At 34.9% G+C, this 22,420-nt stretch overlaps 1 protein-coding gene across 6 annotated transcripts in view; it reads left to right on the top strand.

The window, feature by feature from the left end:
• Positions 1–22,420, top strand: part of LOC120416081 (protein spire) — a 343,750-nt gene that overhangs the window by 81,284 nt on the left and 240,046 nt on the right. For all 6 annotated transcript variants that reach the window (XM_039577758.2, XM_039577761.2, XM_039577763.2 and 3 more), the window contains one exon: positions 3,705–3,739. In XM_039577758.2, coding sequence (XP_039433692.1) covers positions 3,705–3,739 — 35 coding nt within the window. The remainder of the gene's footprint in view (positions 1–3,704; positions 3,740–22,420) is intronic.

Here is a 22,420-nt window from a genome sequence, read left to right as displayed (position 1 = left end):
CAAATGATAAGAATTAAAAATCGTACAGTATTTCTATCAGAAATGAATGAAAATAATTATGATCTCGTTACATATTTTTTCAACTTAATTTTGGTACGGCTCAACATAGCTACTTTCTCCCTAAAGGTGTCCCAACAGGACCAGACCAATCCTTGCTCGCAATCGGCGCCTTCGCGCGGCTTTACGTTCGCGTGAGATTAATTACATAAATGAATTATTTGCTGTCGTTGCCTTAAAGTTTTACGGCACACTTATTTGCAGTACGAGTGGTGACGATGCGACGGAAAAAAACTATTTGTTTTTATTTTAAGGGCCTTGCCACACCAATTTCAAGCCATTCACCACTACGTTTTGGAACGTCCGAGTGAAAAAAAGAGCACCGATCCATTAAAGTAACGGTCCAATTTCACTCTCCGGTGGGCAATTATTAATTTATGCATTTCGAACACTTTTTATTTCTGGCCAGCAGCAGCGTTTAAAAACTGTAACTCGATCGCATGTGGAGAGTGCTGTGAATCGCGGAGGGTTACATCAGAATGAATCAATAAACGCTTGAATGGGATTGAAAGTAAAACGATTCGGCTCGGTCAGCAAATCTTTGTAAAAAATTAAAGTCACTGGTGTTAAAAAATGGTTTAAATTTACAAAAAAATTGCTTCAAAACGATTAAACAACAATTAAATTTCTAGTAACTTTTATTTTGAACTATGAAAATACAAAAACTTTTTCACTGTGAAATTACAGGCATGAAACGACTCAATCTAGCAGTTAATTGCGATGTGACGTACAAATAGTATTGAAGAAGGTGAACGGGAGACGACTATTCTAAGAATGTGTCATTGGAACGCACCTTTAAAACTGACTGTCGGACCCTCTGACTTTGAGAGGCTGTGGAAAAATGAGGACTCGAGACGAGGTCTCTCTCTCTCGCTATGGTGCGGAAGATCTGAACACGTGCGACCGTGACTAAAGAGTTAGGCAGAGCAGTACCTTCAGTGCGACACGTTGCAGGTTTGCGAGAACAATTGAATTGGTGCAATTAATGGGAATGTGTGGTGGTGCCGCAAATGTCGAATGCCTGTCAATGTGAAGGAATGATAAACGATTTTATTGAGTGGTGTTTGGTGATTTTTTTCTCTAATTCGCGGAAGCAATATTTGTAGTGCTTGATGGACTAAATTTATTTGCCCGATTTATCGTCAATATTTTTTCTCTTATATTATTGTGATAAATGCATTAATTTATCTAAGGCATAATTTACAAGCATGTTTATTGTATTTGTTTGAAAACTTTTTTTTTCAATTTTGAAAATTTAAATTATTATACACGATCTTTTTTTTCATCACATTTAATGTATTCATCGCTATTATTTTACTTTTATTTCACAATTTGAAAGATATTTATGAAAAAATGCCGTTAGTTTTTAAATCAAATTGTACAGTATATTTTTGGATTGTTTGTTTCAATTTGACAATATTTGGTACAATTCCTGTAAAAAAGTCATCTTTTTAACCATAATATTTAATTCCTTTTTTTAAGAAAATCACGTTATTTTTTTTGTTAAAAAAATGGCATGTTGTATTTTATTTTATCAAAAACTGAGAGTCATATTTCTAAACTCTCCAAAATAAAATGTTTACATCTTTATCTCTCAACACACTGTTCAGATCAAAGTTCTAATAGAAATGTGAATTGAGAAAGGGTTGAATTCCCCTATATTTTAACGAATTTTCAATGTATCTTATAAAATGCAAAAAAATAAAGACACATTTTTCACACAGATTTTTTTCACCTTATTTTTTGCAGTGCTAATTTTCAGAATAAAGCAAAAAATCTTAGATATTTTTGGCTTCCTAACACAATAGAGGCTATGAAATCACACGAAAAATGAAGTTGTAAATTTGACCTCCAAGATCCAACTTCATCTATACTTATACACTTAGAATCAAATTCTAAGCAATTGTTGATCGAAAATATGAACTTGAATTTCTCGGCTTTGGCTGAACAGATTTTGTCCTGATGTGAACTACTCGGTCCAGTATCGAGTCCCGCAGATTGGTGTTGAAAATGGTAAAGTTTCATTTAGTTGTTTTAAAGTCATGGTAGAAAAAATATTTGAACGACTACGAAAGGGTGACTTTTGGCGTAACCTCAAAAGGCCGGATCTGATCGGCCCGATAGAGCCGTGTCGAGAGTTGCCATTTTCTTCAAAGGCTTTTTTTGACAATAAGTTTGCCTTTTTTTTGAAAACGAAAAATTTCTATTTTTTTTTCAAAATTACTATATAAATTAGAGGAAGGCACCAAGTACCTAAAGGTTGATTAAATAACGATTAACGATTAAGTTCCAGCATTTTCGAAAATTTATTTTTATAGAACTTTTTTTTTTCTTTCAAATCATATTCAAATGGTCATGTTTAAGAAAATAATATCGCATATTAAAGTTATTTGGAATACGATCAAAGATCGTAATTTAGTTTAACTAAAATTGTCAAGAGCATACAAAACGAACACTATTAAAAAAAACTTGAAATTGTTTTGAGAATTCTTGATTATGATTTGTTTATGGTTTTGACGGTGTGTCCATCGAACTTTATTTTATTTTTAGCAATTAAACGTCAACAGTTCATACAAACAAGTCACCATTCAATTTTAACAGCTGTGCATACATGTGCTGTTAACCCTTTACAACCTAATCCCGCCTTTAGACGGGCTTCGATTTAAAAAAATCGCCAAAAATCCATTTTTCAACCAATTTTTGATCTTTTAAAAGCATTGGAAAGATGAACTCTTAACATTTTAGAAAATTTTTGGGTTGGATGTTTTACTTGTTTTATGTGACTTTGCCAATGTTTTTAAAAATGTCATTGGTTTAGGGGTCAACTTTGGCTGTGTTTTTTACTAACTTTTCCTATATTTTAAGTAAAAAGAAGTATGCCATAATTTTTCTAGTGTCCCGGACTATGCCTCTACGCATTTTTTTACAATTTGAATGATAATGGTGCCATTTTATAGCAGAAAATGTGAAAAACAAGCAAAACATTGAAAAATTGACTGTAAAGACATGAAAAAAATAGATAGGCAAATTGTAATGATAGGAGGTGGTAGAATAGGCCAAATACTACCAAAAACAATCATAAAGTAAACAAGATAAATGCAAATTAAAATACTAAAAATGAAACAAGAAAAACATAAAATAAGAGAAGTAAAGTTTTTCGTAGAACAAAAGCTGCTCAAAATGACCTCCTGAACACGGGAAAAATAAAAAATTTCGAAAAAAAAATTTGGGCAGTAGAGGGTTGAATAATATGTTTCCTATTAATTTGCAGTTTTAGAGAAAATTTGTGATGATTGATTTTGATATTTTTAAATTATAATAGTCATAATAATGATGACCTACATGTTATTCAGCAAGACAACTTTCAAGTCTACATTTGAAGGTCACCATGTCAAGAGATAAAGATGTCTCAGAAAGAAGCTGTGAGCTAACCGTAAATGATTCGTGTTACCGTGCCAACAATTATCTTCCTGGTGTTAATTTGTGATTCACGTTGATCTTATTTTGTATAAGTTTCTGTTTGCACTTCAGTCTTTCAATTCTCGACGAAAGATTTTTGATTTGCTCAAATATAAATCATTCTATTTCTTTAGTAATAAAATATATAATTTCAATTAACAATATTTCTTATCTATTTTTATTTCCAGAAAAAGACATCTGCGTGACATCGTCCCAGAAAAAGGTAAGTCGCGGAAAGCCCTTTTCCGGCCGGATCAGCCCACTTAATTACGAACCCATGTTAACCGTTTTAATTTCGTGCGCCGCGAAGTGCAAATTTAGTGTTATGACCTCCAGCGAAAAAAAAGTCCAAAAAGTGCCGTCATTATTTCGCAGTTCAGCCTGGTCAGTAGGGAGGGGGTGGACGTAAAGTGCGTGAAAAATTAGCCAAAGTCGCGCATAAAGTGCCGCCACCGTCGTGATTTTCGGTATCTCTTTAACCATAAACACTTATTCCTTCCCCTTAACACACGAAACACGCGAAATTTTTCGGCGGTAGTCACTTAACGTGCGCCGATTCTGGAAGGGGCGAGCGATTAAAAGCAGCAGATAAATTTCGCGCAACTTTAATCACTACGATTACGGCTAAAAGCATGCGCTTGGTTATTTCGCGCCCGAGATTGTGATTGTGGGTGCGAATTTTAGGTGCGGTTTTTAAGTCATGCAAGTGCGTTTAATTTTATGTGGAAGTGACTTCCATGTGCACTTCGGGGTAATGCCGGCCCCGATACTCTTAAAGCGTGTTCCCCTCAAGAAGAGGGAAATATTTACTAACTAATACAATCATAAAAATAACTTTCCGGGCATCAATTTTCCTCCAGGGATTTCCCTCCTGCTCGGTCCTCCCATAAAATCAGCAATACTCTGTTCGGCAAAAATATTCAGCGCCAGCCCGGTGGGAAGAAAACGGTTGAACCTCTTCATCAAAAGACGACAACAACACTGCTGCCTCAAAGTCATGGGAAACCGCACGTCCGAAGCCAATTCCAATCGGTACCACCCGATCCGACATGACCCGACAAGCCAGCAACCAATCTTGCAACGATTCCCTGATGCCTGGAATATCTGAGATGCTGCTGCTGATGGAAGAAAGCGAAAACCGGCGTCCTCTTCGTCTGGCAGAGATTCCATAGAGGCTCCCCGCCTTGGGGGTATCGAGAGTGGCAGCGAGGCTACCTCTTCAAGATGCAACGATAAACGAAACACGAACCGAACACGACCATTAGAGGAAAATCGCCTCCCCGAGGGTATAAGAGGGCTTTCGATACGTGCGACTCAACTATCCAGATGGGGGTTGAACTTGGGACGATATCGGTTAGACCTGACTATGGTATATTGGTATTTTATTTTTGAACGTTATTTAGAATCTTTTAGTTCGACTTATTTTACAAAGCTTAACGTTAAATATATATTTTCTTTTTGTGCTATTTGTCCATCAGTAAAAGAGGTGAGATTTCAAGTTTAAAAAATAATTTGAACTTTTTTTAAATAAATCGACGCTGTCGTGCTCGTCGCACACGCCATTTCGACGTTCCGAGAAAAACGCATTTTAATGATTGACCTTGAATAAACAAAAACTAGAGCATGCAATGTAAACAATAACAAACACGTTTTGTTTGGCTGGTCATTATGTACATTTTCCCGAAGTTTGGTTGAAGTTGGTCGCGAGAGTCCCGAGTTATGATTACAAATGTTTAGGGTAGTCTAACTTGTACGTGCGTCAAACTCGTTTTGACCAGAAATCCCTTTGGCCAATTGTCGCACTTACATCAATTTTCAGGCTGTGACAAAAAAGCACGACAAGATTGAAACTTCTTTCATATGAAAAGTGACAAATATGCACGGAGTTTTTTTTCGGTTTTTATTGAATATCTCAGGATTGAAATCGAATTTTGGGGTTCTATCAAGGTCAAAAAGTGAGCCATTGTGAGCTGCACAATATGACGATCTTATCTAAATTTGGCCCAAAATGCACGTGTGACAAGTTAGCATGATGGCGACGATATACAGAGTATTGAAAAATACCATTGTTTTATGTATAAATGGTATAATTTTTTGGCATGAATTCTTGAAATTAAATAAACGAACATTCATTGTATAAACATTTTGAAGATAAAGTTGGCAACAAAAGTTCACAAATATGTTGTCTGAGTGAATTTTCGCGATTTTGTGGAGCGGTTAAATACGTGAACTTTTTCTACTTCCCGTGAAAACTTTGCGTTTTTGTTTATTCAAGATAATCAAAGAAAAAAAAAACAAATTTCTAATTTCTAATTAAAAAAACGGACATCACTTACTAAACTGAGTTTTTATGTTTTTTGTGGACAAATGTTTTACGCAAGGGTTCTGATTGCTCAAAATCAACCACTCCATTCGCGAGCACAAATAGCAGGCGACGCGATACTGCCCTGATGAATTTCTACCGTTTGTCACTCTATCACCATTCGCTCCCGAACACTTTCTTTTCTACTCTTCTCTCTCTCTCTGATCGGCTCAGTCTCCGAACGGTTCAGACAGGCCGATCGTCTCCGATCACTCTGAACTGAAAACATTTTTTCTCTGATGCGCTGCGTTATACTCATTGATTTGGGTTGCCTAAAATCAATGTTATCAATTAAATTGTGCATTTATTTTGATTTCATAACATTATAGACACCATTCAAAGAAACTTCCACCGAGAAAAAATCAAATTGATGGCAAACTGAGGGCGTGAAGACAAAAAGACTGCCGCGCTGGCATTTTGTGAGAGTGGCTCTTCGCTGAGCATGGTAGAGTGTGAGTGTCGTCGAGCGACGGAGTAGGCAAATATTTTCACGATGTATTTGTTTAGGGACCTACATAGGGAAATGAAATGTTCTGGGAGAAATTTCAAACACCCAAAGTCATTCAAATTTAAGGTTGAAAAACTTGTAGTTTTTCTTTCGTGCTGGCACTTTTTTTATACCGAACAAGCACAAACATAACAAAAACTACCAGATTATTATCAACAACAGTTTTACAATACTTGTAATTGTTAGAAGTCTTGTTTTTTTTGCCAAAACTATTTTAAATTGATTCCAACCTTGTTTTTCCATGATCTTGTTGCTGGATTGGAACCCCGATTTGACAGTTCGATTGGAACCCTGATAGTGACATTTCGCCTCTCCATATAGGCTCTCTATATTTGTTCGCTGAGTGAACAGTTCGGGCCACTCGCTGGCTGCTTGCCAGACTCATTCGCTCATGAATGCTAGCGGGTTGGAATAGCCGACGAATGGATACACCCTTACCAAAAATCATGATTTTTTGAGTTCCAAATCCCACTTTTCATACGAATTTTTCAGTTCAACCCATATAACCATTTTTATGGTTGTAGTACCTGAACTCAAAACATCGTATGAAAAGTGGGATTTGGAACTCAAAAAATCATGATTTTTGGTAAGGGTGTAGGCGATGAGTGAGTGGTTTCTGTTCATTGAACCGAAAATCAGGACCCTTGGTTTTACGAGATAAAATGTTGATTTCGGCACATCAGAATTCCGTAAAAAAGTATATTTCATCAAAAAAATACAAAAACAGTTTCAAAAATTAACATTCGCAAATCACAGAGAAACAGAAAAGTAACATTTCCAAAAAAATATTTTTCTAAAAAACGCGATAACTCGTGATGGTTAGAGGTAAACCCGTTATCTTTACAAATATTTTTTTGTTAATATTTGCTCTTCAACTTTGTAGACTGCTCCTGATCGCATAAATGTCCCATATGCATTTTCATCGATTTCGAGTTTTTGATGCAGTTTGGTTCAAAATCGTGTGCTCTTTCAAAAGAGCCTATAACATCCAGTACTTTGTTCTAGAAATCAGGAGGAAATCGCGTTTTTTCGCGAAAACTTAACACGTAGCCTTATGTATGGGACAAACTTTTTTCTCAGCTTGCTGTTTTTGCAAATGGGACATTTATGCGAACATGGGCAGTAGAACACTCTTTAAAACCCTGCAAAGTTACAAAAATCACGAAATTTAAAAATGAAAATTTTTGTCCTAAAAAAACTCTTTTGGGTTATTGCAGGTTTGAAAAATACATTAAATTACCCATAAAATAAAATGTGCCAAATTTTTTACAGGTGAATATGAAAAAATGGCAGGATTTTTGAAACTAGTTTTTGAGCAATTCCATGCCAATTATGGAATCGGTTGTACTGGACCCTTTCCGATTTCAATGAAATTTTGTAGACATGTTATCCTATGCTTATATATGACATTTTTGTGTATATGGAGTCAGTCTCACTCGATAATGACTTTTGAGAAGGACGTTAGTGTTTTAAATATTTTCGGATTCGGAATTTAAATATTTCTGTATCTCGAAGCCGTTGCATCGTATCAAAAAATGGTCAAAAACAAACTTGTAGGAAATTTGTCGGGTTTACCGAAAAAAATATACTGAAAGAAAAAAAACGCCACTTTTATGAGATTTTCTGATTTTTAAATTTAAAAGTCAAATTTGAAGGTGAGCCCACGATTTTTTTTTCGTTTGAAATTTTTGTGAAAATTGCCTAAAATGTTACGAAACCTCACGAAAAATGCAAGATGCAGCAACTCTCCTAAAAAAATTACAAAAATCATTTATGGGTAATTCTCTACCAACTCACACGAAATCGGGAAAAGTTGCCCCGACCCCTCTTCGATTTGCGTGAAACTTTGTCCTAAGGGGTAACTTTTGTCCCTGATCACGAATCCGAGGTCCGTTTTTTGATATCTCGTGACGGAGGGGCGGTACGACCCCTTCCATTTTTGAACATGCGAAAAAAGAGGTGTTTTTCAATAATTTGCAGCCTGAAACGGTGATGAGATAGAAATTTGGCATCAAAGGGACTTTTATGTAAAATTAGACGCCCGATTTGATGGCGTACTCAGAATTCCGAAAAAACGTATTTTTCATCGAAAAAAACAATAAAAAAGTTTTAAAAATTCTCCCATTTTCCGTTACTCGACTGTAAAAAATTTTGGAACATGTCATTTTATGGGAAATTTAATGTACTTTTCGAATCTACATTGTCCCAGAAGGGTCATTTTTTCATTTAGAACAAAATTTTTCATTTTAAAATTTCGTGTTTTTTCTAACTTTGCAGGGTTATTTTTTAGAGTGTAACAATGTTCTACAAAGTTGTAGAGCAGACAATTACAAAAATTTTGATATATAGACATAAGGGGTTTGCTTAAAAACATCACAAGTTATCGCGATTTTACGAAAAAAAGTTTTGAAATAGTTACTTTTTGCGTTTCTCTTTGTTTCGTCGTCCGTGTCTGTCGCGGGTGACCATGAACGGCCATGATCGATGACGACCAACTTTTTTAAAACTTTTTTTCGTAAAATCGTGATAACTTGTGATGTTTATAAGCAAACCCCTTATGTATATATATCAAAATTTTTGTAATTGTCAGCTCTACAACTTTGTAGAACATTGTTACACTCTAAAAAATAACCCTGCAAAGTTAGAAAAAACACGAAATTTTAAAATGAAAAATTTTGTTCTAAATGAAAAAAATGACCCTTCTGGGACAATGTAGATTCGAAAAGTACATTAAATTTCCCATAAAATGACATGTTCCAAAATTTTTTACAGTCGAGTAACGGAAAATGGGAGAATTTTTAAAACTTTTTTAGTATTTTTTTCGATGAAAAATACGTTTTTTCGGAATTCTGATTACGCCATCAAATCGGGCGTCTAATTTTACATAAAAGTCCCTTTGACACCAAATTTCTATCTCATCACCGTTTCAGGCTGCTAATTATTGAAAAACACCTCTTTTTTCGCATGTGCAAAAATGGAAGGGGTCGTACCGCCCCTCCGTCACGAGATATCAAAAAACGGACCTCGGATTCGTGATCAGGGACAAAAGTTACCCCTTAGGACAAAGTTTCACGCAAATCGAAGAGGGGTCGGGGCAACTGCTGTGTGAGTTGGCGGAGAATTACCCTTATTGAAATTGTTTTTTTGAAAAGTGCTCAAAGTCTCAAAATTTTCAAAAACCGAATAAGGGAATTGATTCTTCAGACAATTTTACATAAAAGTCTCCATATTGAACACTTTCCTATGTCTAATCCTTGTAAAGTTACAGCGGTTTTAAAAATAAAAATGTTTGGAAAAATGGGTTTTTGATGGTTTTTGACAATTTCTATCTGACGGACTTGATTTATCAGTCTTGTTAATATTTTTACCGGAAAGCTCGTCCAATTTCCCATAAGATTGTCTTTGACCACTTTTCGAAATAACTCGTTTTTTGATGATTTAAGCTTATTTACTATCCAGGTTACTACCATCCACTGAACGGCACTAAAAAATTTTATGAGTAATGCAATAAGCTTATATCTGTGAGCCCATACTGCAAATTGAAATGTGGTCAAAGACAATCTCATGGGAAATTGGGATAGCTTTCCGGTAAAAATGTTTACGAGACTGAAAAATCAAGTCCGTCAAAAAGAAATTGTCAAAAACCATCAAAAAACCAATTTTTCAAACATTTTCATTTTTAAAATCGCTTTAACTTCATAAAGATTTAACATAGGACAGTGGTCAATATGAAGACTTTTATGTAAATTGTCTGGAGAATCGAATCCCGTGTTCGGGTTTTGAAAAATTTGAGGTTTTGAGCACATTACAAAAAAATAATTTCAATAAATGATTTTTGTATTTTTTTTTCTAGGAGAGTTGCTCCATCCTGCATTTTTCGTGAGTCTTTTCGTAACATCCTAGGCTATTTTGCACAAAATTTTGAACGAAAAAAAAAATCGAGGGCTCACCTTTAAATTTGACATTTAAACATAAAAATCAAAAAATCCCATAAAAGTGGCGTGTTTTTTTCTTTCAGTATATTTTTTTTTTCGGAAAGCCCGTCAAATTTCCTACAAGTTTGTCTTTGACCACTTTTTGATACGATGCAACGGCTTCGAGATACAGAAATATTTAAATTCCGAATTTCAAAAATATTTAAAACACTTACGCCCTTCTCAAATGTCATTACCAAGTGAAACTGGTTCCATATACACAAAAATGGCTTACATAAGCGTAGGATAACATGTCTACAAAGTTTCATTGAAATCGCAGAGGGTCGAGAAAAAAAACCTAACAAAATCCTGTTTTGAGCTGGAATTGCTCTTTTGTATTTTTTTTATGAAGAGTACGTGTTTTCAGAATTCTTAGTACGTCATAAAATCGGGCGTCCAATTTTACATAAAAGACCCTTTACAACACATTTCGAAAACATCACAATTTCAGGCAGCAAATTATTTAAAAACACGCATTTTTTTAATTTTCAAAAATAGAAAGGGTCGACGCTCCACTGCGAGATATCAAAAATGGAGCTCGAATTGTGATCATGGACAGAAATTTCCTCTTAGGACAAAGTTTCACGCAAATCGAAGAGGGGTCGGGGCGTCGAATCTCTGTTGAATAAACTAAGGATTTGCTAAATACAATAGTGTGCTTAAAAAAAAATCTAAGTTCATGTGCTACTCTTATTGCCATAACCTCAAACAGTCTCTCCTCATTTCTCTGAAGTCAATACCCAACCGACCCTCAATTGATTGAAAACCTGATTCGCGTGCCAAACCACAACGGGCCTGGCAGAGGGCACCAGAGGGACCTCGCCGTCGCCGGTTCCGACAGATTGACCCTGGCTCTGCTGAACCTCCTCTTAGCCGGGGAAGAAAGAGAAAATAGAAATGAAACCAATGCCAACCTGAGATGATGATGATGCATGTTGAAGAGAGTTGGTCAGCAGGCTCAAATCTACGCGTGCGCGCGCGGGACTCAAAAGTAGGCAATCGCGGACAGATCAGACGTCAGTCGCGAAGATCAATAATGCTCGTGTATGCCCCTTTTCCTCTGGAGATGAGGTATAACATGGCACTGAAAACAAGATTACAAGCCATTGATATATTGGTTCGAGTCAATCAGTGAGGTGGAGAAGAAGTAGAGAGAGGGTGGGGTTTACGTGCTGGTGCTTGTACACGGATTGGTCTCCCCCCGACGGAGGCACGCGGAAAAATGGCAATAATCATAAGTGCGACTCATTCACTCTCTATTGAACGGTGGGTTGACTTAGCGAGTTTCTTCAAATAAAAACATAAAATAAGAGTGGTAGCTTTTCATTCTGTTCATTGTCCTGAAATAGTTTTATGTTTTTTAATGTTTCTACCTTATGTTTTTAATTGAACTGGTTTGAGTTGAAACATTATGTTTTTTTTTTTATTTATATCTTTAAAATATATTTATTTTGGAACACCGTCACTCCAAACCATCAATGGCCTCACCTCTCTTCTAGAGTGAGTGTGATGGAATTCAGCTAATACGCAGAAATGCCGAGCCGAGTCGACAGACCATCGACGCGGAAGGGCTCACCCCTTCTTCATGTGAAAGGTGGCTCGCCGAGGGTGCTGCCACCCAAGGGTTTCCAGCAAGGCCTCGGACTGGCAAGTAATTAATAATTACTTAGATTTTTAGCTGGTAATTAGGTAATTCTTAAATTAATTAGTAATTTATGGTAATTAGAGTAATTTAATGTAGTTGATTGGTAATTTAAGTAATTTTTGAGTAATTTAAGTAATTTTTTTTAATTGTACTTGTTCTAGGAAACTATTTACTTTTTACATATAATCTTTTATAACAGTATTTTATTAATTTCAAATAAGATTGAAACATAAAAAATAAAAAAGACTGGCTCTGTATGTAGAAGGCCTAATTTGCCTTAGTTCTCTCCTAAAACTCTCCTAAAATTTATTTTTACATGTTGTTTATAGAAGCTGATTAACAACAAAAGGCAACGCCATCATATATTACCCAGTGAAAAATGTTTAGTGAATCCGAAATCTATTCATTTTCAATAAGTAATTATAAAAATATGTTTTTTTTTTGTTTTGCAAGAACTACATTAGAATTGATTAATTTTTTATGCTTTTCCTTCTAATAGGCAGTCAAAATTATCAAAAAAGTTTATGTGGATCATATAATAAAAAAAATAGTGAATTATCATTTACAAAAACAATTTTTCAAGTGATAGCAATTTAAAAATCAATAAGGCTGGTACAAAAATATATTTTAAAGTTTTTGTCACCCCCCCCCCCCTTTAAAATTGGCCCGAAAAATCAGGGGGCAAAAAAATATTTTTACAATAAACTTCAAAATTTCAATGAAAATTCAAGTGCAACAAGCTGAAATCAAATTAAAATACATTCTCCTGCGTTTAAAATCATTTTTAGCATGTTTGGGTTTATTAAAAAATCTTAAGATTTTTTGAAAATTTTCGATGCAAAATCTTTTTTTTCGATACATTTTTTGTTTTTGTCAGATCTTAGATTTTTTTAAAACTAATGATTGCAAAACAACTGAACTAGTGTAAAATGCATTTTAAAACACTTTTTTCATTTAAATGTGAAGACTATGGCTTGTTATTTAAATTTTTATATTTTTTTATTTTTTTGCCCCCCCCCCCCCCCCCCCCTTGACATCGGCCAGGGCCGAGGGACAAAAACTTTTTTAAATATTTGCATCGGCCTAAAAGTATATTAAAAATAATTTTAAAAATATTGAAAATAATAAAAAAATTATCAAAAATAATGCGAAAAATACAATTTTTATATTTTTTTATAATCAGCAGAAATTGACAGTCCTTATCTCTCTAAAGAGCTAAACTATTTTCCCGAAAAATTTCCAAATATGTCTGACACAATTGTTTAAAATCATACTCAGTGAAATTAAAATCGACTAATATTCCGATGCACAAATTAAATCCAATGCAATTGTCACATTTCACATAATCCGTATTTTCAGTAACGGATTTTTTTAATATGCTTGAGAAAAAAAAATGCAAAGTAATGTCAAACCAATGTTGAAAAACATTTTAAAACTTAACGTTATTTTGATGAATTTCACAATTTTCATGAAGAGCCGCTGCAAATATTTGTCAAAGTTTATGTTTGGCTCGAAAAATCAGGTGGCTTTTTTTCAAACAACTTCGATAAACTTGCAATAAACTGAATACAATTTTAAATTAATAATTAATTATATTAAAACTCAAATATTGAAGTAAAACAGTACAGTATGTTGTTTTGCCTTTATGACAAACTTCAATAATCTTCTTTTGTAATTGATTGATAAGGGTACGTTTGATTGAAACGTGAAACATAATGGAATTTCGAATTAGATAATGAGCAGGTTAAATTGGCCATAAAACAAATATTATTGTTTATAGCAATTGAGCTACTTATTTTTTATCTGAAATGATGTTTATTTTATGATAAAATAAAACAATTCCAAATTTCAAACCAATTAATTCGCTGTAAGATATTATGTAAACATCACCCAAAGTTTCAGCGTCCTCTAGTGGGGGCATTTTTGAAGTTTGATCGCCTATAGCTATTTTCAATTAAAATTAGAATTAGAAATAAATACTTAAATTAAAATTATATGTTTTTTATCGTAGTGAAAAGCAATTAAGTAATTTAGGTAATTAATCATTTTGGACCAGTAATTTGAGTAATTAATTGGTAGACTGGCAAGTAATGAACGCTTCTGGAAACCCTTGCTGCCACCCTGCGGCCAGCGTAAAATAGGTTTCATTTACTAATCAGATACCGGGTCTCCTCCGCACCTGGAAGAAGACAGAAATGCCTTCGACACTGTCTTCAAGATCAATCACGCGAAACGATCGATTGCTTCCTTCCTCTTTCGCTCTCGAAGTGAAGGCCCTGGTCGGTTTACCCCTTTCTCCCTTGGAGTAGAGGCCCGTCGATGTGGGTTCAATTACGGTAATTTCCTACCGACAACGTGCAAAGTGACAAGTTAGATCACTACCTGCTACCGGAGAATCTCCAGCCAGAGTGTGGGGGTGAAAAGACGGCCACCACACTCTAATGGATGCCAGTTTAGGGATAATTTCGCCGACTTGAGGAAGGAAGGTGCCTTCAATCTGGGCTGTCAAATTGAAAGCTAATCGATGTCTCTAACCTTGGCCGCCGCGCCTGATTGACACGTACATTTGCACATGGCCGCGGACAAAGACGGCGTGATTATTGTTTTGCACCTCCCCGCGCCGGACCGATCGCGGTCAAAAATGGGTCAACCCGGCCCGGCATCAATCTGGGGAATAATGCGGACTAATCAAAATTGAGGCTGTCGGTGGCCCCTCTCGTGGCGCTGCGTGACATTGCCGGGTGTTTGGTTGGGAATTTCTGCGAAATCGGAACACTTACGGTTTGTGTCACGCAAAGGGGGTTTTTGGGGAGACCAAAAACGCTTTAAATTAGTTCAATCGAAACATTTTAGTTAGAATTCGGTTTCGTTTTTTAAAATTATATTTAGGTCGCTGCAAATTTTTTTCAATATTTATGTTAAAGCAAAATCGGGTGTAGTTGTAGGTGTAAAAACGTTACATAATCCACCCTTAGGTGGTTGGTGCCTTCCTCTCATTTATAGAGTGATTCCAACCCACCTAAAGTGTCCACATGGTTTATGGATCTCCCCTAACGTGATCGCAGCACCTAAGAGGTCCTAATAAAAATAACAGACTACCTACAGACTTTTTGTCAAGATTATACAGACACCGCCTTTGAGGAAAATGGCATCCCTCTACACGGCTTTTTCGTGGCGATCAGACCCGACCAGTTGAGGTTATGTGAATTCAGACCATTTTTTAAACTGCTTGTAATTTAAGATAGGTAAGTCAGATCTTTAAAATTCTTACTCCATCTAAAAGGTCTTCTCATATGCTTTCTAAAAATATATAACATGTGAGGGTTTTATGAAAAAAAACACCCTTTTTACCATAATTTTAATTTAATATGAAACAGTTTTTTTAGCATAACTTTTTAAATACATGATAAAACTGCATGAATTTAAATAGCAACTTAGCAACCATTCCGGCCAAAATCAGTTGAGCCTGTGACGAGATATTCCAGTGACATTGATTTGGTACACATGTCTACATACAGCCAAACACACAGACATTTGCTCAGCTGGTGATTCTGAGTCGATATGTACAAATGAAGGTAGGTCTAGGAGGTCTAATTAAAAAGTTCATTTTCCGAGTGATTTTATAGCCTTTCCTCAGTAAGGTGAGGAAGGCAAAAACCGAAAAACTCCGTACATTGTTGTCACTTTCTTATGAAAGAAGTTTAAATCTTGTGATGTCTTAATGTAAGTGCGACAACTTGCCAAAGGGATTTTGATACATAAATGATGGTAAGAATAAATGTTGTTTTTATAAAAGAACAATTAGAAAAATGGATATGGATTCATATGATTCTTTTTCTAGTGGTTTATGGATAGTGCATTTTTTAAAATAGTTTATTTCACATTGGATAATAGCAAATTGTATTTCATATATTTGCCCGTAAACGCCAAAGTTTACAAAAAAATAAGTATTTTGAGTTTTTCCGCAAAATTAAGAGTACAAATTAATTCGTAATGGTATGGAATCATATTGACCGTAGTAGAGAAGTGGTCAAAGTACCTCAATAAGAAATTTTCAGAAAATTTTGAATAGTTTGAAAAGTTAGTTAAATATAATTAAGAAAATGATGATTAATAGCATTATTAAATCTTCTCAAAGTGTCATGATTTTTTCAATGAACATGATTTTGAATCGGAAAACGGAATGCATTTTCAGATTCCTTGGTCAATTTTCCACTAGGAGAAGTTAAAATAACTTGTAAATGATAAATAATATGTGTATTTGAAACATAATTAAAAAAAGTCTCCGAATTTATAGGCACTTTCATTTCAACAAATTTCATCAAAATGTGAAAACTTTTGTTTCGTGCTTCGAATTCAGTTTAAAATTTAATATAAAACGATAATTTTATAAACCCAACTCGTTCCGACTTTTTTTTAAGCTTTTATACTTAGTTATTTAAGTTTTTTCTTGAAAACTATATCAGCAATCTTAGTCAAGATACATTTGACGTAAAATAAAGTTAGAACACCTTAAATCTGATTTTAACAAGAAAAAATATTTGATTGTCATACAGTCACCCCGAAATTCAAACTAGGAATTTTGAACGTAATTTTTTTTAAACACTATTGAAATAACTTTTTTTTTTCAAAAATAGTGCATGGACTTTGTGTGGCCTACCCCAGTCCTACATGTTTTAAAAATAATAATCTTGAGAAAAACCTTATCAGTTGAAAATATTCCAAAAATAAACTGAAATCCTATCAATATCACCCCGATTTACGATACTTGAAATTAACCCTGAAGTTGCTATAACTTGAAACTGGTCATTTTATCGGAATGCTATATAATTTTGGATTGCTCATTTGGTTTCACATAAAAAATGTTTTTAAAATAAGGAAAATTTACTGCAATTTTTTTTTCTTCCTAAAGGAAATAACGTTTTTATTTTGCTTCAGAAAAAATCATATATCTGTGTTTTTTATCTGTACGTTTAAAAATTGCGTTTGTAAGTTTCCCGAATCATATAAAAAATAGGCATTTGGAATTTCACCTTTCTTGAAAAATTTGTATTAGAAAATTAGGTATTCCATAAACTACCAATAAAAAACACAGACTTTTTTTCAAAAATATTGAAAAATAACTTTTAAAATATCATGAGAAGACATGTTTTTTTTGCAAAACAAAAGTTGCACAAAATGGCCTTTTAAAAAGTGGGAAAATAAAAAAATGCTAGTATAGTTTTTTGGAGGATCTGTCTAATCCATATCTAAGTGAAAACATAATTAAAATTTACGATTCCACACTATTTATAAGTGTTAATTCGTTTGTCTTTAATTCAGCAACATGTATGTCACATATATGTGTTATGTTATAAATATTTTTTTTTGTCTGAGACAAAAAACTTGTGCAATATTAACTTTAAACTTGAACTTTTCTAATACTGCGAAATAGATATTTATTACTAAAATCACCGTTTTATCTATGTATTAACAACTCTTCTTCGAATCACGCCCCAGATGACCTTTTTAGCAGAATTTCCCATCACTCTCTGCTGCGCCAAGAGATCAATAAAATACTGCAACTAAGCACCATTTCACCGGCTTTTATTCACATACCTAAAAGCCCATTAGCAAACCCCCATTCGGAACCTGCAGTGGCCTGAGCTGCGCGCGCTCAATTTGTTGTCACCCAAATATTTTACGAGCTTTTTTCCCTCCTTTTTGAAAGACCTCCCTTGAATCTAAGCCGAGCCCGGCGCAGCCAAAAGGGTGTTTCTGTTTGTAAACATTAATAAACTTATTGCTCGTAAAATATCATCAATGACTGCATGCTTGGCTGCTCCTCACAAAAGACAAATTTTCTCCTCATTCTTCAGATTTTGGGCCTATAAGCAAGCTAACGACCGATTCGGGGTGGGGAAACCTTGGCCGGTTGGACCTACTTCCACGTGGGGGATTCTCCACCGCCATGAAGAGATCAAGGTTGAAGATTAAATCGAAGCTCTTCCACCAGTCTCGTCAAAAGGAAAATCTTTGCCTAAAAATAGAGGAAAAGAAAAATACAGAAGGCGGAACGTACGATGGCCAGGTGAGAAGGAAGCCATAAAGAATCGCTCGTGGAGGCCAATTTGAATGAGCTGGAGGCTCGGCCTGAGTTGAAGTGAGGTTTGGCTGAAGACGACTTCAAGCTACCTTTTGCATTCTGAATTTTAATTTGTATGATGCCTTAAAAAAAATCCGTATTGTTTGAGAAAATTCCACAAAATTTGAATCATTCACCCTTTCTAACGCCCGTCAAGCTAGGCACAGTCTGTCATCTAAAAATCTAATTTATCCATTTTTCCAGCTAAACGTGTACCCTTCAGGTTGCACCAATTAGTATAACTGTTATTAATCGGTAGAGCTATTTCGCCCCACTCCCACTTTTCGTGGCGTGCCAAAGACATGCCTTCTATGCGGTGTGACCATGAACTACGCCGAGCTTGCGGTGACTGCTCTCCCTAAGCACTAACCTACTCGGTGTGCAACTAATAGGCAGTTGGATGTCTGCCAGCAGTGACAGGTGCCATTTTCCAGCTGGCGGTGACAATTTTTGCCGCGGCGCGCGCGACTTTCCCGCGATTCACGCGTGCTAAGCGAGCAGTGTGTACTTAGTTGGGGTGGTTTGGTTTGAATAACCGTGTAGTGGAGTGGATTTGAACTTTATCTGGGGTAAACATTGTTTTGAGCCGATTTTGACAGAAACTTTGAAAAATATTTACAAAGCCTAAAAAGAAAGAAGGCAAACAAAAAACTAAATTTCTAATTTCAAGCCCATCTTTCAAAGTTGTAAGGCCAAAAGTATCACAAAATACTTTATTTATTATTTCAGCTATGCTTCTAATTTTTTTTCTTTTAAAATTTACTGAAAGTCTACTTGAAATTTTGGGTTGCCATTTCAGTAAAATAAATAACTGAATGCGATTCAGTAATCATCACATTTCGACGTCGTCGTGCTATCTTGTCGCACCCGCCATTTTGACGTTCCGAGAAAAATGCGTTTAAATGTTTGACCTTGAATATTCAAAAACGAGAGCACGCAATGTAAACAATAACAAACACGTTTTGTTTGGCTCACCATTCAGTGCATTGTCCCAAAGTTTGGTTGAAGTTAGTTGCTGGAGTCCCGAGTTATAATTACAAATGTTTACGGTAGTCTAGTTTGTACGTGCGACAAACGCATCCTGACTTTCCTGGCCTGTTAACTGTTAACTGAGAATTCAGTAAAATCTAAATTACTGATTCGTTTACTGAAATTTCAGTAAATAGAAATTCAGTAAAACTTTACTGAATTTCAGCAAAAAAAAATTTGGCGTGTAAAAAAAATAAAACGTTAAAATATTTTTATTTCTATTGCTTACTATTTTTTAACCTCAATATCAATGTTCAGTAAAAATGTTTTTTTGTCCCCAAATATTTTGAGGACAATTTTAAGGTTGTGGGGAAGTAATAAAATTGAAATTAAATTAGCAATGGCCCTATTGCATAAGAATTTTTAATAGTTACTGTTATCAAAATACTTATCCAAGATTTAATAGAAAATGAGAACAGTTTAAAAATATCTCGGTCATTTTGATAATACTGTTTGTAATTTTTTTAAATATATCATTTCAACATATGATTTAACCCTTTCATATTTTTTCCAATTTTTGAAAATTATAGTTTTAATAAAATATTTATCAATCAACGTTTAATAAATCTTCGTGTTTTGTTTTCCATGTTTAAAATAAATTTGATTTTTTTAAATTTGTCGACGATTGTTCAAATATTTTTCATAGTTAATATCTTCTTCTATCCTTCAATTTCTGTCAAATATCAGGGTTAGATTTTTGTTTAATTTTTTTTTTTAAATCGGGAAATAATTGTTTGATTAACTGAAGCAATTCAAAATAAATTTTCTGGCAACTCTTGAAACTTGTATTTATTTAAAATTAGTTTGCAAAAATCCGTTTTTCATAACTTATGAATGTTACCAAGTTGTAAACATTAATCATGCAAAATGCACTCTACAGCCCCTTTTAACAGTGAAATTTTGAAGAAGTGTAGCAAGTTTTTTTTTTTAATTTTGAAGTTTTAAAGTGTTGTTGAAACTGAATCCAAAAATATTAGCTATAACCAAGCATTTCAATGACATTTTTGTCGATATTTTAAATAGTATGTTTACATGATCTTTGGCTAAAATTTCGCACATTTTACGTCCACAATGTCGTATTGACTTTTAATAAATGATATAATTCCAGCTCAAATCAGGAATATTCTGGCACTTTTCTACCCAAAATTCTCCGATTTCAATGAAACTTTGTGGACATGTTATCCTAGGCTTATATAAGCCGTTTTTGTGTATATGGAGTCAATCGCACTCGAAAATGACATTTGGGAAGGGCGTAAATTATTTAAATATTTGTGTCTTTTGTAGTTTAAAAATAACTGTATTTCGAAGCCGAAGCCATCGTATCAAAAAGTGGCCAACGACAAACTTGTGACCATTTTTTGATACGATGCAACGGCATGGAGATATAGTTATTTTTAATTACGAAAGACAAAAATATTTGAATAACTTACGCCCTTTCCAAATGTAATTTTCGAGTGCGATTGGCTCTATATACACAAAAATTGCATACGTAAAGCTAGGACAACATGCCAACAAAGTTTCATTGAAATCGGAGAGGTTCGAGAATAAAAGTTCCAGAAAAGTGCACGGTTCGAACTGAAATTGCTCAATAAAATTTACTCACTTACTCAAAGCCACGGCAGGCTACGATGATTCCAGCCATCCAGCCTTTTTCCCATTCACTGTTTTGCGGTTCGTTTCGCTTTGTCGTGATCATGAATGGCAATGTTCCCGCCGTACGACACAAGTCATTTTTTTTTGTTTTTCCTTCTCAAATAATTAGCCAAGAGCTATGCAACGGGGCAACCCTCCCAAATAGGACACACGAACTCGTATCCTCCACCTCAGAGAAAAAAAGGAGAAAATCCCATTCTACTCGCGGGGGCGGTGAAATTCGCAAAGGAAAAAGAAAGTTTTCCCGCTTTTTTATTGCATTTTCGCGAAACTTACCCGATTGCCCTCCAGGTGTCTTTCGCGGATTTCAAAAAGTGCGACAGGAAGAAAATTTCTCCAGGTCGAGCGCGCGCGCGTTCGCGGTGGAAATTGTGTCATCAGCAAGCGTGCATCTCTCTGGCACAGACTTCACAGACCTTGCCCTGCAGCGAGAGCAGGCAGGAGGAGGTGGGAAAAAAACGGTGGAAGGAAATGTCCATAAAGCTTCGACAGCCGGGCCTTCGATGGTTTGTGTTTTTCACGGCGCGATTTAATGAATTCTAGTCGATTTCTCCCCGAGGGCTAATCTGTTTTGCTACGATCACGACCTGGAACGCGAAGATCGACAGACCCTCCACGAATCGAAACGCGAAAACCATGAATGAATGGTTAATTGCTGGAGGTGGAAATTCAATTGAACGGGATGGGAAAAGCTTAGTCGAAGGAAGAGCTATTGACAGTGGATTTGTAGTATTAAAAAATATATTTTATAAAAAAAATATATTTTCATTGTATGGAATAAATTGTAACATTTTCTTCTAGATTTGTTCTAAAAGTCGGTTCCGTAGATCTGAACATAAGCAATATAATCAGCTTTAAAAATCGCATTTTATGAAAATTTGTTATTTTTCCCGTGTACCAGGTCATTTTGAGATATTTTTGTTCCACGAAAAACTTAATCGAGTCTGGGCAAAACAAGAATTGCATGCTTATTTTACATGAAATAAAAAAATGCTTGTAAAAAAAAACACAATTGACTCCACATAAAATGCCATTTTTCAAAACATTAGCAAAGTCGCATAAAACAAGTCAAATTTCCAACCCCAAAATTGTCTTACTTTCAATAAGTTATTCTTATCAAAACTTTTTAAAAATCAAGAATTGGGTGAAAAAAAAAGATTTTTGGCGAATTTTTGAATCCAAGCCCACTAAGAAGCGGAGTTGGGTTGTAGAGGGTTAAAACACAACAAGCACAAGAACAAGAACAAGAACAAGAACAAGAACAAGAACAAGAACAAGAACAAGAACAAGAACAAGAACAAGAACAAGAACAAGAACAAGAACAAGAACAAGAACAAGAACAAGAACAAGAACAAGAACAAGAACAAGAACAAGAACAAGAACAAGAACAAGAACAAGAACAAGAACAAGAACAAGAACAAGAACAAGAACAAGAACAAGAACAAGAACAAGAACAAGAACAAGAACAAGAACAAGAACAAGAACAAGAACAAGAACAAGAACAAGAACAAGAACAAGAACAACAAGAACAACGAGAACAACAAGAACAACAAGAACAACAAGAACAACAAGAACAACAAGAACAACAAGAACAACAAGAACAACAAGA

The sequence above is a fragment of the Culex pipiens genome, chromosome 2 (assembly GCF_016801865.2).
Source record: "Culex pipiens pallens isolate TS chromosome 2, TS_CPP_V2, whole genome shotgun sequence".
Classification (NCBI taxonomy): domain Eukaryota; kingdom Metazoa; phylum Arthropoda; class Insecta; order Diptera; family Culicidae; genus Culex; species Culex pipiens.
This window is presented reverse-complemented; position numbering and strand designations above follow the sequence as displayed.